Source organism: Otolemur garnettii, unplaced genomic scaffold (assembly GCF_000181295.1).
Source record: "Otolemur garnettii isolate 467f Iridium unplaced genomic scaffold, OtoGar3 scaffold00077, whole genome shotgun sequence".
Lineage (NCBI taxonomy): Eukaryota > Metazoa > Chordata > Mammalia > Primates > Galagidae > Otolemur > Otolemur garnettii.
In genome coordinates, this window is record NW_003852472.1 from 179934 (window position 1) to 191815 (window position 11882).

Here is an 11882-nt window from a genome sequence, read left to right on the forward strand (position 1 = left end):
TTTTTTTTTTTTAGAGACAGAGTCTCATTTTGTTGCTCTAGGGCTCCAACTCCGGGGCTTAGGTGATTCTCTTGCCTCAGCCTCCAGAGTAGCTGAGACTACAGAACACCCAGCTATTTTTTGTTGCAGTTTGGCCAGGGTCGGATTCGACTCCGCCACTCTTAGTATATGAGGCCGGCACCCTACCCACTGAGCCACAGGCACTGCCCAGCTCATAATTCTTTCAGTGCCTCCGTTCTCCTTTCTCAAAGCTGAGGGAAGTTGCTGGCTCCCTCCTTGGCCCTCTCCTCCTTTCTCAGTCTGTGATAGTTGCCAAGCACTCCCAAGGACCTTGCACCCCTTTCCTGGGTGGGGCTGTACCATTGGTGCTGAAGGGGAAAGTCTGGGGTTCCTGCCAGGAGGAGGTGAAGTGGCGAGTTGGGGGGTAGGAAGGAGGGACAAAGTTCTCTGGAAGCACATCCTCACTCTCTGCCACTCCCTCTGGCCTTCCGCTCCCAGCCCTGAATCCCCAGGTAGCTCCAGCAAAGGAAGATGATGGATAGGCCTCGGAGCAGATAGGCTGAGAGGGTAGGGGTCGTGGTACACAGCTGGGAAATGATCAAATGATGGCCACAATCCCCCCTCAGGACTACAACCAGCCATGGCGTCTGAATTCCAGCTCCTCCTTTTACCACCTGTGGGACTCTGGGCAGGTTGTCTAACCTTGCCAATTTTTTTGCAGCTTCTATAAAAGGAGGCCTTGCCTGCTGCCATCCCCAACAGCATAGCTATTGTAGACATCAGGAAAATATGTAGGTAGCAGTACCTAGCACAAGGCCTGGAATCTGCTCCCCTCTGACCCTGTCCTCTGGGGCTCTGGCACCTGTCTTTCATGCACACCTATGCCCTCTCTAAGGCCAAGAGCAGCAGTTCCAAGTGGGGCCCCTTTCAGGTACACAGGCTCATAGCAAAGGCCCTCCTGGCACCATGGTATTTATCATGGGGCTGGCCTGGGTTGCTGAGCAGCTGTCCCCAGTGTCACTTCTGGCCACCCAGCACTCTGGGCTTCTGGCCCAGATTGTATTCAGCCTTTACAGGGTTGGGGGTGGTGGGGATTGCCCTGTAGTTAGTCCTGGAGAGATGGATGGAATACACAGCCCTGGTCACTACGTCTGGAGATTCTGGGACTAGTGGGGGCCCAAGAGACCTACCCAGACCTGTAACTGCTTAGAGTGTCTCTGACATTCGAGGGGGCAATTTCAAGCAGCCCCACTTCATACCCACTGTTTGTCTCAGTTCCTTCCCCACCACTGGATACCTACAGCATGGTACTGGAAGAAAAGGCTGCCCCCAAAGGACCTAGTGAAGGTGGGGAGTGGCACCACCTATGATTCACAGCCAACACCTCTTGGTCTCTGGCATGGGATAGACCGAAGGGAAACTCTCCCCTGCCCCCCAGCATGATGGTGAACGCTAGTCCCAGGGAGTGAGCAGGAAGTAGTAAGATGCCTCAGGCTCCAGAGAGGGCTGCTCTGGGCCTAAAGAACTGTAGGCTCCAGCCCTCTAAGAACCTCAGAAAATACAGTGTCCTAAGAACCCCAAACACATACACACACACCTCCTTCTTATAGTAGACACTCAGATCTGCAAGACCCCTACCTTCTGGGAACCAAGCCTTCACAAGGGGCCTTTAGAGCTAAGCAGACATGGAGAGCAACATCCCAGCCAGTGGCAGCCTGGAGAAGCTACTGATAATGGAAGTGCGTCAACCACCAAGAATCTGAGATGAGGCCTCCTCACCCAGCCAACCCCAGCAATCCCACCCCAGAAATAAAATGTGAAACTCTGTTGCATACATATATGTTAATATTACATTAACATTTTGTACTTTTTCAACCACCTGTGAACTGGGACTACTACCATCCTAATCTTATAGGTGGGTTAAGATGAAGCTCATCTTATCACCTCCCCAATACACAGAGTCAGTAAAGGTAAGAGTTGCACCTGGCAGTCTGACTCTGGTGCTTGCACCTGTAACCCTTAAGATAGTGTCACACTAGGGCAGGGAGCCGTGTGTGACAAGGTCTCCGCTCCAGTTCCAGGTTCCCCAACCCCAGTACTCCTGGATACAGAAACCCGGACTTCCGAGCTTGACCCACAGCCCCCTGCACTTTTACAGCAGCACCCAGCTTCCTCTGGGGTCTCTCCCACCTCCCACCCCCCTTTGCTCCCTGAAGCTCTCCCCACCCCATACCAGAGAGGGCCAGCATTGACGGGAACTCCCAGCAGTTGGAGACTCCCAGGGAGTCTGTAGCACAGCTATACCAAAGGTTCTCGAAGATGGTGTTGGTGGTGATGACGCTTCCGTGCACGGTGGAGACTCGCCAGTAGCTGTTTGGCAGGGTCACCCCCAGCATCAGCAGCCCCAGGGCTGCCATGAAGAAGCCGAAAGTTTCCACAGCCATGGACATGGTGGGAAACAGGGCCCTGAGGGGCCGGTGCCCCAGAGAGGGGGAAGGTAGAACCTCTGGGGAACTTGAAGGAACTTTGGCTAAGTAGGGGGTGTTAAGGCAAGCTGGGGAGGGAGGGAAAGGACGCAAGTCCTGCCGCAGCCTCTGCCCGCCTCTTCCTCAGGTCTTTCTCCAGGTTTCTGTCTCCCTCCCTCTCTCTGGGTCTCTGCTTCCTGGCAGGTCAGAGGAGTGAGCCCAGCACACCGCAGCTGCTGTTGACGATGGAGGGAATAAACGAAACAAATGGGCCAAAAGTCCATCCCCTCCCCCTAGTCTCTGGGCTGCCCCAACTCCCCGCCCCATGAGGGTGGGGGGAGCTGACTTACTGGGGAGTGACTGACAATACAGCCAAGGAGGGGCCCCCAGGGACGCATTGGGAGCCAAGGGGAAGCGTCTGTCTCCGACTCAGCTTTCATGGGGTCCAGGGAACAGATCAGAGAGACAGGGGAAAAGGTGACTGAGAAGGATCAAGAATGAACACAGGCCCAAAAGCAGCCTTCAGTGGGGAAGGATGGAGGGAATACAGCCACCCCCTCAGAAAGGAGAGAACAATCTAAGACACTCAAAGACCTAGGGATTGGGACATTTGAGTCTCCAAGGAAGATTAAGGTTGCATGAGGATATGGGAAGTTAGGAGAGACAGATGACTCTGGAGTCCAATCCAATGAGATTGAGCTAGACTTCCACCATTTACCCAGGTGACTTGGGCAGGGGTTTGAACTTGTTTCTGCTTCTGTAAGCTAGAGATAACACTACTCACTTCATAGGTTGTCATAAGGATGGGGACCACAGATCTAAGCTCTCCAAACATACAAACTGCTCAATACTTGGAGATTGTCCTGGATCTGAGTGCCCCACAGGGCTGAGCAAGGTCAGCAAGGCATCACTTTCCTCCAGAATTGTAATTTCCACCTTATTGAGTTGATCTTTGACTCTCAGCATCAAGCTTGATCCTGCTGCCAATGGGGCCCAAAGTAAATCACAGGCCCAGAATGTGATCCTGTGGCTAAGCTCTCTGATCCATTCAGAATTATCAGGAGCGTTCACCAGCTCTATTAATTATGTTGAATTAGAAATGTCTGGGTTGGGCGGCATCTGTGGCTCAAAGGAGTAAGGCGCCAGCCCCATATGCTGGAGGTGGCAGGTTCAAACCCAGCCCTGCCCAAAAACTGCAAAAAAAAAAAAAAAAAAAAAAAAACATCTGGGTTGAGCAGCGCCCATAGCTCAGTTGGCAGGGCAGTGGCCACATCTACTGAGGTGGGTTCGAACCCAGCCCTGCCAGCTAAAGCCAACAACTGCAACAAGAACAACAACAACAAAATAGCTGGTTGTTGTGATGGACACCTGTGGTCCCAGCTATTTGGGAGACTGAAGAAAGAGGATCACTTGAATCCAGGAGTTTGAGTCCGCTATGAGCTATGATGACTCTGTCTCAAAAAAAAAAAAAAAAGAAAGAAAGAAAAAGAAATGTCTGGGTCCCCAGCTAGCACTAAGCACCTGTCCCAGTGTGGACACTTTCACTTTCTGATCCCTAGAATCAGAGCTAGGACAGCCCTGGTTCTCTTCTGGCAAATAGTGTTAGATTGCATCCCCGAGGGGCTGATCCTACACACTCAGTTACAGGGGACATCACTGGCCTGGACATGTAACCTCCCTGTTCCTCCTTGTGTCAGCCTGCTCCATGCTCTCCTCAGGTGTCTCAACCCTACCTCTCAGCTGGGCTGGCCTGGGCTGTGGAACGAGAGGTATGCAGCGAAGCAAAACAGGCCCACTCGGAGCCTGGCACAGGGGGGTGTGGAGGCATAGCAGGCTGGGTGGGGACCGGTCCTGACCTTCCATCCCACAGTACAGAGCTGGAGCACCCCAAGCTCACGACCTCTTCCAAGGCCCCACCTACCCCATGCCAATGCCAGTTTCCTTCCTCACCAGCTGGCAGCCCCCCCTTATCCTGAGGAGGATGAGGTAGGAGGAAGGGGAGGGTGCAGGAAGACAAAGAGAGGGAAGGGTGGAGGGTTGGGAGGAAGCTGAGAGGAGTCCCTGTTGGTGTGGAAAACTCCATGAGCTGAGAAGCAGATGAGTGGGTCAGAGGAGAGGGGAGGCATAAATCCCAGCCTAAGTCCTCAGCTCTCCCCTTCCCTTCTCCGGTCACTGCTCCCTCTGAGGATTCTAGGGCAATGAAAAGGCTCTGCTCAAAGCAGGACTTCAGGGGAGGGAGGAAGGAAGGGTGTGGGATCTGGGAACCACAAAGGAGGACCTCCCCCCACCAGCCTGGATGATAGGGGCGGGAGGACCACAAATGACTCTCATCCATCCTCTGCACCCAGTGAGACTCCCCTACCCCCAACTCAGACAGAGGTTCCCAAGCCACAGTCCACTTTTATTTACACTCATCCCAAAGCACATGATTTGGGGCTGAAGGGCAGGTCTTAAGGAAGTGGAAGTTGAAGGTCACAGAGGGCAGTGGCAGGAGTGCAGGGGAAGAATAGGAAAGGGATGGTTAAGACAGATGTCTTCTACGGTCTCCCATGTCACCGTAGGCAGAGGAGGAGGTACAGTCTCCCTCAGGATTTGGACTTGGACACAGCAAGTCCGATGAGTCCAGCCAGTCCTGCCACGCCCAGGGCCATGCCTCCAACAATGGCCATGCCCACGAGTCCATCTGGAAAAAGGAAAAGGGACACTGTCAGAAGCCCAGCCCTCACTCCCGCAGGGACCCTACCGATCACCTTCTCCCTGGCCCTAATCCTCAATAGAAGGGTACACCCCTACCAGGAGACTCGGGCAAGAGCCTCCAACGGTTGTAGAGGGGGTCTGAGGAGGGACTTCCTGGAAGGAGGTCATTTAAAAAGAAACCAAAGGGTCCAGATATGGGGGAAAGAAGAGGACTTAATGCCTGTGGCTCAGTTGGTAGGGCGCCGGTCCCATATACCGAGGGTAGGGGGTTCAAACCTGGAAATTAAAAAAAAAAGCTGGGCATTGTGGAGGGCGCCTGTAGTCCTGGCTACTCAGAAGGCTGAGGCAAGAGAATCACCTAAGTCTAGGAATTGGAGGTTGCTGTGAGCAGTGTGATGCCTCGGCACTCTACCCAGGGCAATAAAGTGAGACTCTGTCTCTACAAAAAAAAAAAAAAAAAAAAGAAGAGGACTTAACAAATAGAAATGAGACTTTCACCTTTCTTCATGGCCTTGTCAATGAGCCGTTCCAGTTCCTTGGCTTGGTTGTTTTGGGGCTCAGTCTGCAGCAGCCCTCGAACGTACTTTAAGGCTTTCTCATATTCCTACACTCAGGGAAAAAAAACCATACACACACGTTATATACACCCCAGGGTTCTATCACTCCTTTGCCCACCCAAAGGGCTTTCCTGTTAAGCCCTAGGGGCTCCTCCCTCTAGCTCCCTCACTCTAGCTCCACCCCAATGGAGTAGAGTCCACTAACAATCCCAACTGTGTATGGGGTGATAAACTAGGGGAGATAACAGCCCAGGGCTTAGGGCTACACCCCAATCTTGACGTCACCTTGTTCCCCACACCCTTGGTGCCCTGATCCTCTCTTACCTTCCCTCAGAGTCCTGGTCTGATATCACTCAACACCTCTGTACTCAACATTATCCCCTGCCCTGATGTCCAGGGTTCTACCCTGGAGAAGTAAGAAGGTACTATAGACCACTCAGTAGGCTGGAAGGAAAGAAGGGAGCCCTCTCTGCCTTACTTTGAGCCGGTAGTTCCCCACAGCCAGGTAGAAGACATAATCCCGCTGTTCCTCTTTGCTCCCCTTGGGCAGCAGCTCTGGAGAGGGAGAAGGGAAAAAGTATGTTTTCCTAAACCTGTGTCCCAGAGATCCCTTCTGCTCTCTGAATCCCTCTGTGACCCTGGGAAAGTCACTGTCCTGAGCCTGTGTCAGCTCCTGTCACTCTCAACTCGCCAGCAAGAGCTGTGGGGCAGGGTGAACCCAGGCAGTCTGAACACCCCAGCGTTAAATCATGTTATCAGTATCAGTCAACTCTGGCTCACACATGTGAACTCAAGGCCCTGGAGAAGTCAAAAGGCAGCTCAACTCAGTTTTGATATCTGCTGTATGTTTCAACTATATTGCCTGCTGTCTAATCACTGTTAAGAATAAGTTTGTAGGCGGTGCCTGTGGCTCAAGGAGTAGGGCGCCGGCTCCATATACCAGAGGTGGCGGGTTCAAACCCAGCCCCAGCCCCCAAAACTGTAACAAAAAAAAAAAAAGAAAAAAGGGAGTAAGTTTGTAGGGTGCTGGCCCCATATATGGAGGGTGGAGGGTTCGAACCTGGCCCTGGTCCAAACTGTAACAACAAAAAATAGCCAGGCATTGTGGTAGGCGCCTGTAGTACCAGCTACTCCAGAGGCTGAGGCAAGAGAACTGGCTAAGCCCAAGAGCTGGAGGTTGCTGTGAGCTGTGATGCCATAGCACTCTACTGGGGGTGACAAAGTGAGACTCTGTCTTTAAAAAAGAAAGAATAAGTTTGTGCTCAACTTGGGACCTGTTGCTCAATAGCTAGGGCACCAGCCACGTACATTTGAGCTGTTGGGTTCAAATCCAGCCCGGGCCTGCCAAACAATGACAACTACAACCAAAAATTCTGTCTCAAAAAAAAAAAAAATAAAAATAAAAATAAGTTTGTATGCCAGGTGCAGGTGGCTCATGCCTGTAATCTTAGCACTGTGGGAGGCTGAGGCAGGTGGACTGCTTGAGCTCAGGAGTTCGAGACCAGCCAAGCTAGAGTGAGACTCTGTCACTACTAAAAATAGAAAAACTAGCTGGGTGTTGTTTTGTGGTGGGCCTCTGTAGTCCCAGCTACTCAGGAGACTGAAGCAAGAGGATCACTTGAACCCAGGAGTTTGAGGTTGATGTGAGCTATGATGACACCATGGCATTCAACCCTAGGATGAGGAGGTGAGATTCTGCCCAGTACCCCCCCTCCTCCCGGCAAAAAAGTTTGCAGGCCAAGTGCAGTGGTTCATGTCTGTAATCCTAGTACTCTGGGAGGCCAAAGTGGAAGGATGGTTTGAGGTCAGGAGTTTGAGACCAGTCTGGGCAAGAGTGAGATCCTGTCTAAAAATAGAAATTTTTCTCTTATTTTCTAAAAATAGATGAATTGGCTCGGCGCCTATAGCTCAACCGGCTAAGGCGCCAGCCACGTACACCTAAGGTGGCGGGTTCCAATCCCCAGCCCGGACCCGCCAAAACAACAATGACGGCTGCAACCAAAAAATAGCCGGGCGTTGTGGCGGGCGCCTGTGGTCCCAGCTACTTGGGAGGCGGAGGCAGGAGACTCGCTTGAGCCCAGGAGTTGGAGGTTGCTGTGAGCTGTAATGCCATGGCACTCTACCCAGGGGGGCAGCTTGAGGCTCTGTCTCAAAAAAAATAAAAAAATAAAAAAATAAAAATAAAAATAGAAGAATTAACCAGGCATTGTGATGGGCACCTATATTCCCAGCTACTCAGGAGGTTGAGAAAGGAGGATCCCTTGAGCCCAGGAGTCTGAGTTGCTATAAGCTAGGTTGATGGCACTCTAGCCTAGGCAACAGAGTGAGGTTCAATCTCTAAATAAACAAAAAAAAAAAAAAAAAAAAAAAAAATCACAAAAATAAGTTTGTACTTCCTCTCCTTTTAAAAAATCAGCTCAAAATTCACCTTCAATTAGCCTTCTCTAAATGATCTCACCTGATTTTCTTAATTCAGTGACTTCCCAGAATTTAGCCTTCTCTAAATGATCTGACCTGACTTTCTTAATTCAGTGGCTTCCCAGCACTAGAATTGGTTGCTAAGTAGTTTTGCAGGTGTTTATAAATCTTAAAATCTTTGTACTGTCTCTAGAATGGCAACACTTAGAAAGACTACTTCTACAGCTGTGTCCTGCTATATTGGTTTTTTTTTGCAGTTTTTGTTTGGGGCTGGGTTTGAACCTACCACCTCCAGCATATGGGGCTGGTGCCCTATTCCTTTGAGCCACAGGTGCCACCCTATGTCCTGCTATAGAATAAATCTGAAAAATCAGAATTAGCAAAACAGACAAATATAGGGTAAGAATATTTGCATTAAGAAAGATTCTTGGGCGGCGCCTGTGGCTCAGAGGAGTAGGGCGTTGGCCCCATATGCTGGAGGTGGCGGGTTCAAACTCAGTCCTGGCCAAAAACTGCAAAAAAAAAGAAAAAAAGATTCTTCCAGGCAGCACCTGTGGTTCAGTGGGTAGGGTGCCAGCCCCATATACTGAGGGTGGCGGGTTCAAACCTGGCCCTGGCCAAACTGCAACAAAAAATAGCTGGGGGTGGTGCCTGTGGCTCAAGGAGTAGGGTGGCAGCCCCATACACCAGGGATGGCAGGTTCAAGCCCCGCCCTGGCCAAAAAACTGGGGAAAAAAAAAAAAAGCTAGGAGCTTTGGTGGGCGCCTGTAGTCCCAGCTACCTGAAAGGCTGAGGCAAGAGAATCGTATGCTTTAAACTCTATAGGAAGATGTGCATAACATTATATACAAGTGCAGTATACCATTTTATATAAGGGACTTGAGGATCTGTGTATTGTATCCTCAGAGGGTCCTGGCACCAGTCACCCACAGATACCAAAAGGATGACTCTACATGGACTGCTTGCTTATAAATGATTACTTGACCATGAGAAAGGGGATACAGAGAAATGTAAAGGTCAAGTATTGCGGCCTCTGTCAAGTGACAACCCACCCCAAACCAATGGAAAATAGGGTTCCAATCCCCAAAAGCACCATCTGTGACAATTTTTTAGGACAGTCTTCTATATCTCGTCTATGCCATCCCCACAAAAGGTTGTGGCTAGGCAACACGGTAGGGGACAAAAAGCACAGGACTGAGACTCACAAGACAGGAGCTTCTGTTTTAATCCAGTCACTAACTGATTATTTGTGTGACCTAAGACAAGTCACTTTCTCTACTAAGATTCTCCTGTGGGAACTAGCATTCTATATCTCTGTTTGGCAAAACAATGGTGCGTGGTAATTAGCTAAAAGTTCACTGGGAGAAGTCAGACTAAGTATAGCCTTTTGCTACATAAATTTAGTGGAGCTAACTGCCAGATGACTGTATTACAGGGGCCCACGTTGAAGAGCAGCCCCCATGGCAGTAGGGAAGGGGGGAGTTGGGTAGCCCAGCACCTCACCCTCGAGCAGTGCGATGCCTTTACGGATGTCATCATTGTACTTGCTCCGCACCAGGCACCAGGCGTACTCAAACTGCGTGCTCTTGGACACCGAGCCTGCTGACTTCTCAGACTGAAATTTCTTTTCAAACTTCTGCCATAGGGGAGGAGAGGAATCATTTAGAAAGGGTGTCAACTATTCTCCAATTGGACATGGTATCCATTTCCAGTTACACTCTATCCTCCTGTCTCTGCCTCATTTCCCTCGCGGGTCTTGGTACCTGGCACCCCGGCTCCTACTATCTCCATACCTGGGACCCAGGGATTCTGTTCCTCAGGGATGGGAAGGGCTAGCTATTTGGACAGAACCCCCTCAGTTTTCTCGCCCCCTAGTGGTACCGAGCAGAGATGCCACCTGGTGGCAGCTCCAGGCACGGCTCCCGGAGCAGCTGACCCGGAGTGGCTGAACAGTAAACACGCTGTTAGAACTGCTCAACAACAGCCCACACGGTCCTGGTCGGAGAATGCTGGACCCATTCGGCCCCACCCTGCCTCACCTAGCCGGGTCTAGCTCTTCCTTGTCTGCAAGACAGAAATAGAAAGAGTGACTACCTCCTTTAGAGCTACCAAGATTGAGACGTGGCATGCAATGCACTTAGCACCGTGCCGGACGCAGTAATATGTGAAACTTTATGATGGTCGCTGTACTTTCTCACCTTTGAAGGAGCACCCTGAGTTCCCAACTCCTGCACGAACCCAGAAGCCGTCAGTCTTTCTACCGTCAGACTCCAGGCCTTTACAACTGAGGTGAGGTGCCTTAAGAAACTACAACTCCCACTAGCCTCCGGAGCAAAGTGGGCACCTCGGGCAGGAGCCCGACGCTGCAAAGGCTGCCGGGAGCCGTAGTTCGGCTTCCCTGGGCTAAGCTGATGCTGGGAAGAGCGTTTGGTCAATGCCCAACTCTCCTCAGGACCCACCCTCCGAATCGTCCCTTTCCCTCTCTTGGGGCCAGGCCTCACCAGCAAGTCATCCACAGACACCAGCTCGTTCAACACGGCCTCCATGGCCGCCGCCCCCACAAGCCTCACACCAAACTCTACTGTGCCTCAGTCTCCATGGCCCAGGAGAAGGGGCTGAGGGCCACTTCCGGCGTCTGGCGGAAGCGGGCGTGTGGGGCGACGCCCCGCCCCTTCCTCCCTAAGTGGCCGGCGCCTGAGGGGGCACGATTGCGCATGCTCGGTCAGTCCCTGCCATTCCAGCATATTCTCGCCTGTCAGCGTTCCTGGTACTCCAGTCTCCGTGGAGGTTGCCCTAGGAGATGGTGGGACTATGTCTTGGTAGTTAGCTCTTTGGCTGAAAATAGCGGAAAAGGGAGGGTGGAAAACAGGGCAGGGATCACGTTAGGGACCAGTCTAATGCGCTCCAGTAATCTAGGACCCTGGAGGCTATGTGACTTCACTGCTGCAACAAAATCATACTCAGGGCCTCTGCTGACTCTTAGAATGCAAGAAGGTAGATGACTGGATCCATTATCACACACCCATAGACTGGAATACATAATAGGGGATGCTATTAATGGTAATTTTTAAAGCTGTTGTTGCATTACTTGAAGAAAGCATCCAATCTTTTAAATATTATTTAGATAAACCATCTTTTCGGAAGCAGGGGAGCCTGTGAAAGAGAAAGGGGCTAACGTGACTTTCAGTGTTCTGTGCAGTGAGAGGACTGGGTAGTGACTTTCATATTCTTTTTACCTTGACTTAAGTACTCTAGCACGTATCAGAATTTAAGTTCCATGAGGGCAGGGACTATATTGTTTATCCCATATCTAGCACAGCACTCGGCATAGTTCAATAAATATTTGTTGAATAAACGTAGAATAAAGCAAATAATAGTGAAGAGGGCAGTGCAAACAGTGCAAATGAAGGGGATTATTCAAACACTTACCACATTTGCAAAGCCCTTTCAATTTTTTTTTTCTGAAGTTTTTGGCCGGGGCTGGGTTTGAACCCGCCACCTCTGGCATATGGGGCTGGCATCCTACTCCTTTGAGCCACAGGCACCGCCCTTTTTTTTTCTTTTTGAGACAGAGTCTCACTATGTCCCCCTCTGTATGGTGCCATTGCATCACAACTCACAGCAACCTCAAACTCTTGGGCTTAAGCAATTCTCTTGCCTCAGCCTACCAAGTAACTGGGACTACAGGTGCCTGCCACAATGCCTGGCTATTTTTTGGTTGCAGTTGTCATTGTTTAGCAGGCCT

At 50.9% G+C, this 11882-nt stretch overlaps 2 protein-coding genes across 2 annotated transcripts in view; both read right to left on the reverse strand.

The window, feature by feature from the left end:
• The window catches only part of CLDN15 (claudin 15), a 5583-nt gene extending 3133 nt beyond the window's left edge, over nucleotides 1–2450 (reverse strand). The window contains exon 1 of the mRNA XM_003794168.2: nucleotides 2234–2450. Coding sequence (XP_003794216.1) covers nucleotides 2234–2450 — 217 coding nt within the window. The remainder of the gene's footprint in view (nucleotides 1–2233) is intronic.
• Nucleotides 2451–4845: 2395 nt separating this feature from the next.
• FIS1 (fission, mitochondrial 1) lies at nucleotides 4846–10777 on the reverse strand. The gene is made up of 5 exons (XM_003794170.3): nucleotides 10639–10777; nucleotides 9641–9773; nucleotides 6198–6274; nucleotides 5661–5766; nucleotides 4846–5148 (listed from the first exon to the last, which is right to left on the reverse strand). Exons 1-5 carry the CDS (start codon nucleotides 10681–10683, stop codon nucleotides 5051–5053), a joined length of 459 nt encoding a protein of 152 aa, XP_003794218.1. The 5' UTR covers nucleotides 10684–10777; the 3' UTR covers nucleotides 4846–5050.
• Between the last annotated feature and the right edge of the window lie 1105 nt (nucleotides 10778–11882).

What these genes read in the sequence shown, in the direction of transcription:
- FIS1 (XM_003794170.3), bottom strand. Translation starts at nt 10,683, where the DNA reads ATGGAGGCCGTGTTGAACGAGCTGGTGTCTGTGGATGACTTGCTG. An exon ending in TGTCTGTGGATGACTTGCTG is followed by an intron (nt 9,774 to 10,638) that starts GTGAGGCCTGGC and finishes CCCCTATGGCAG; the next exon opens with AAGTTTGAAAAGAAATTTCA. An exon ending in AGGCATCGCACTGCTCGAGG is followed by an intron (nt 6,275 to 9,640) that starts GTGAGGTGCTGG and finishes CTCCCTCTCCAG; the next exon opens with AGCTGCTGCCCAAGGGGAGC.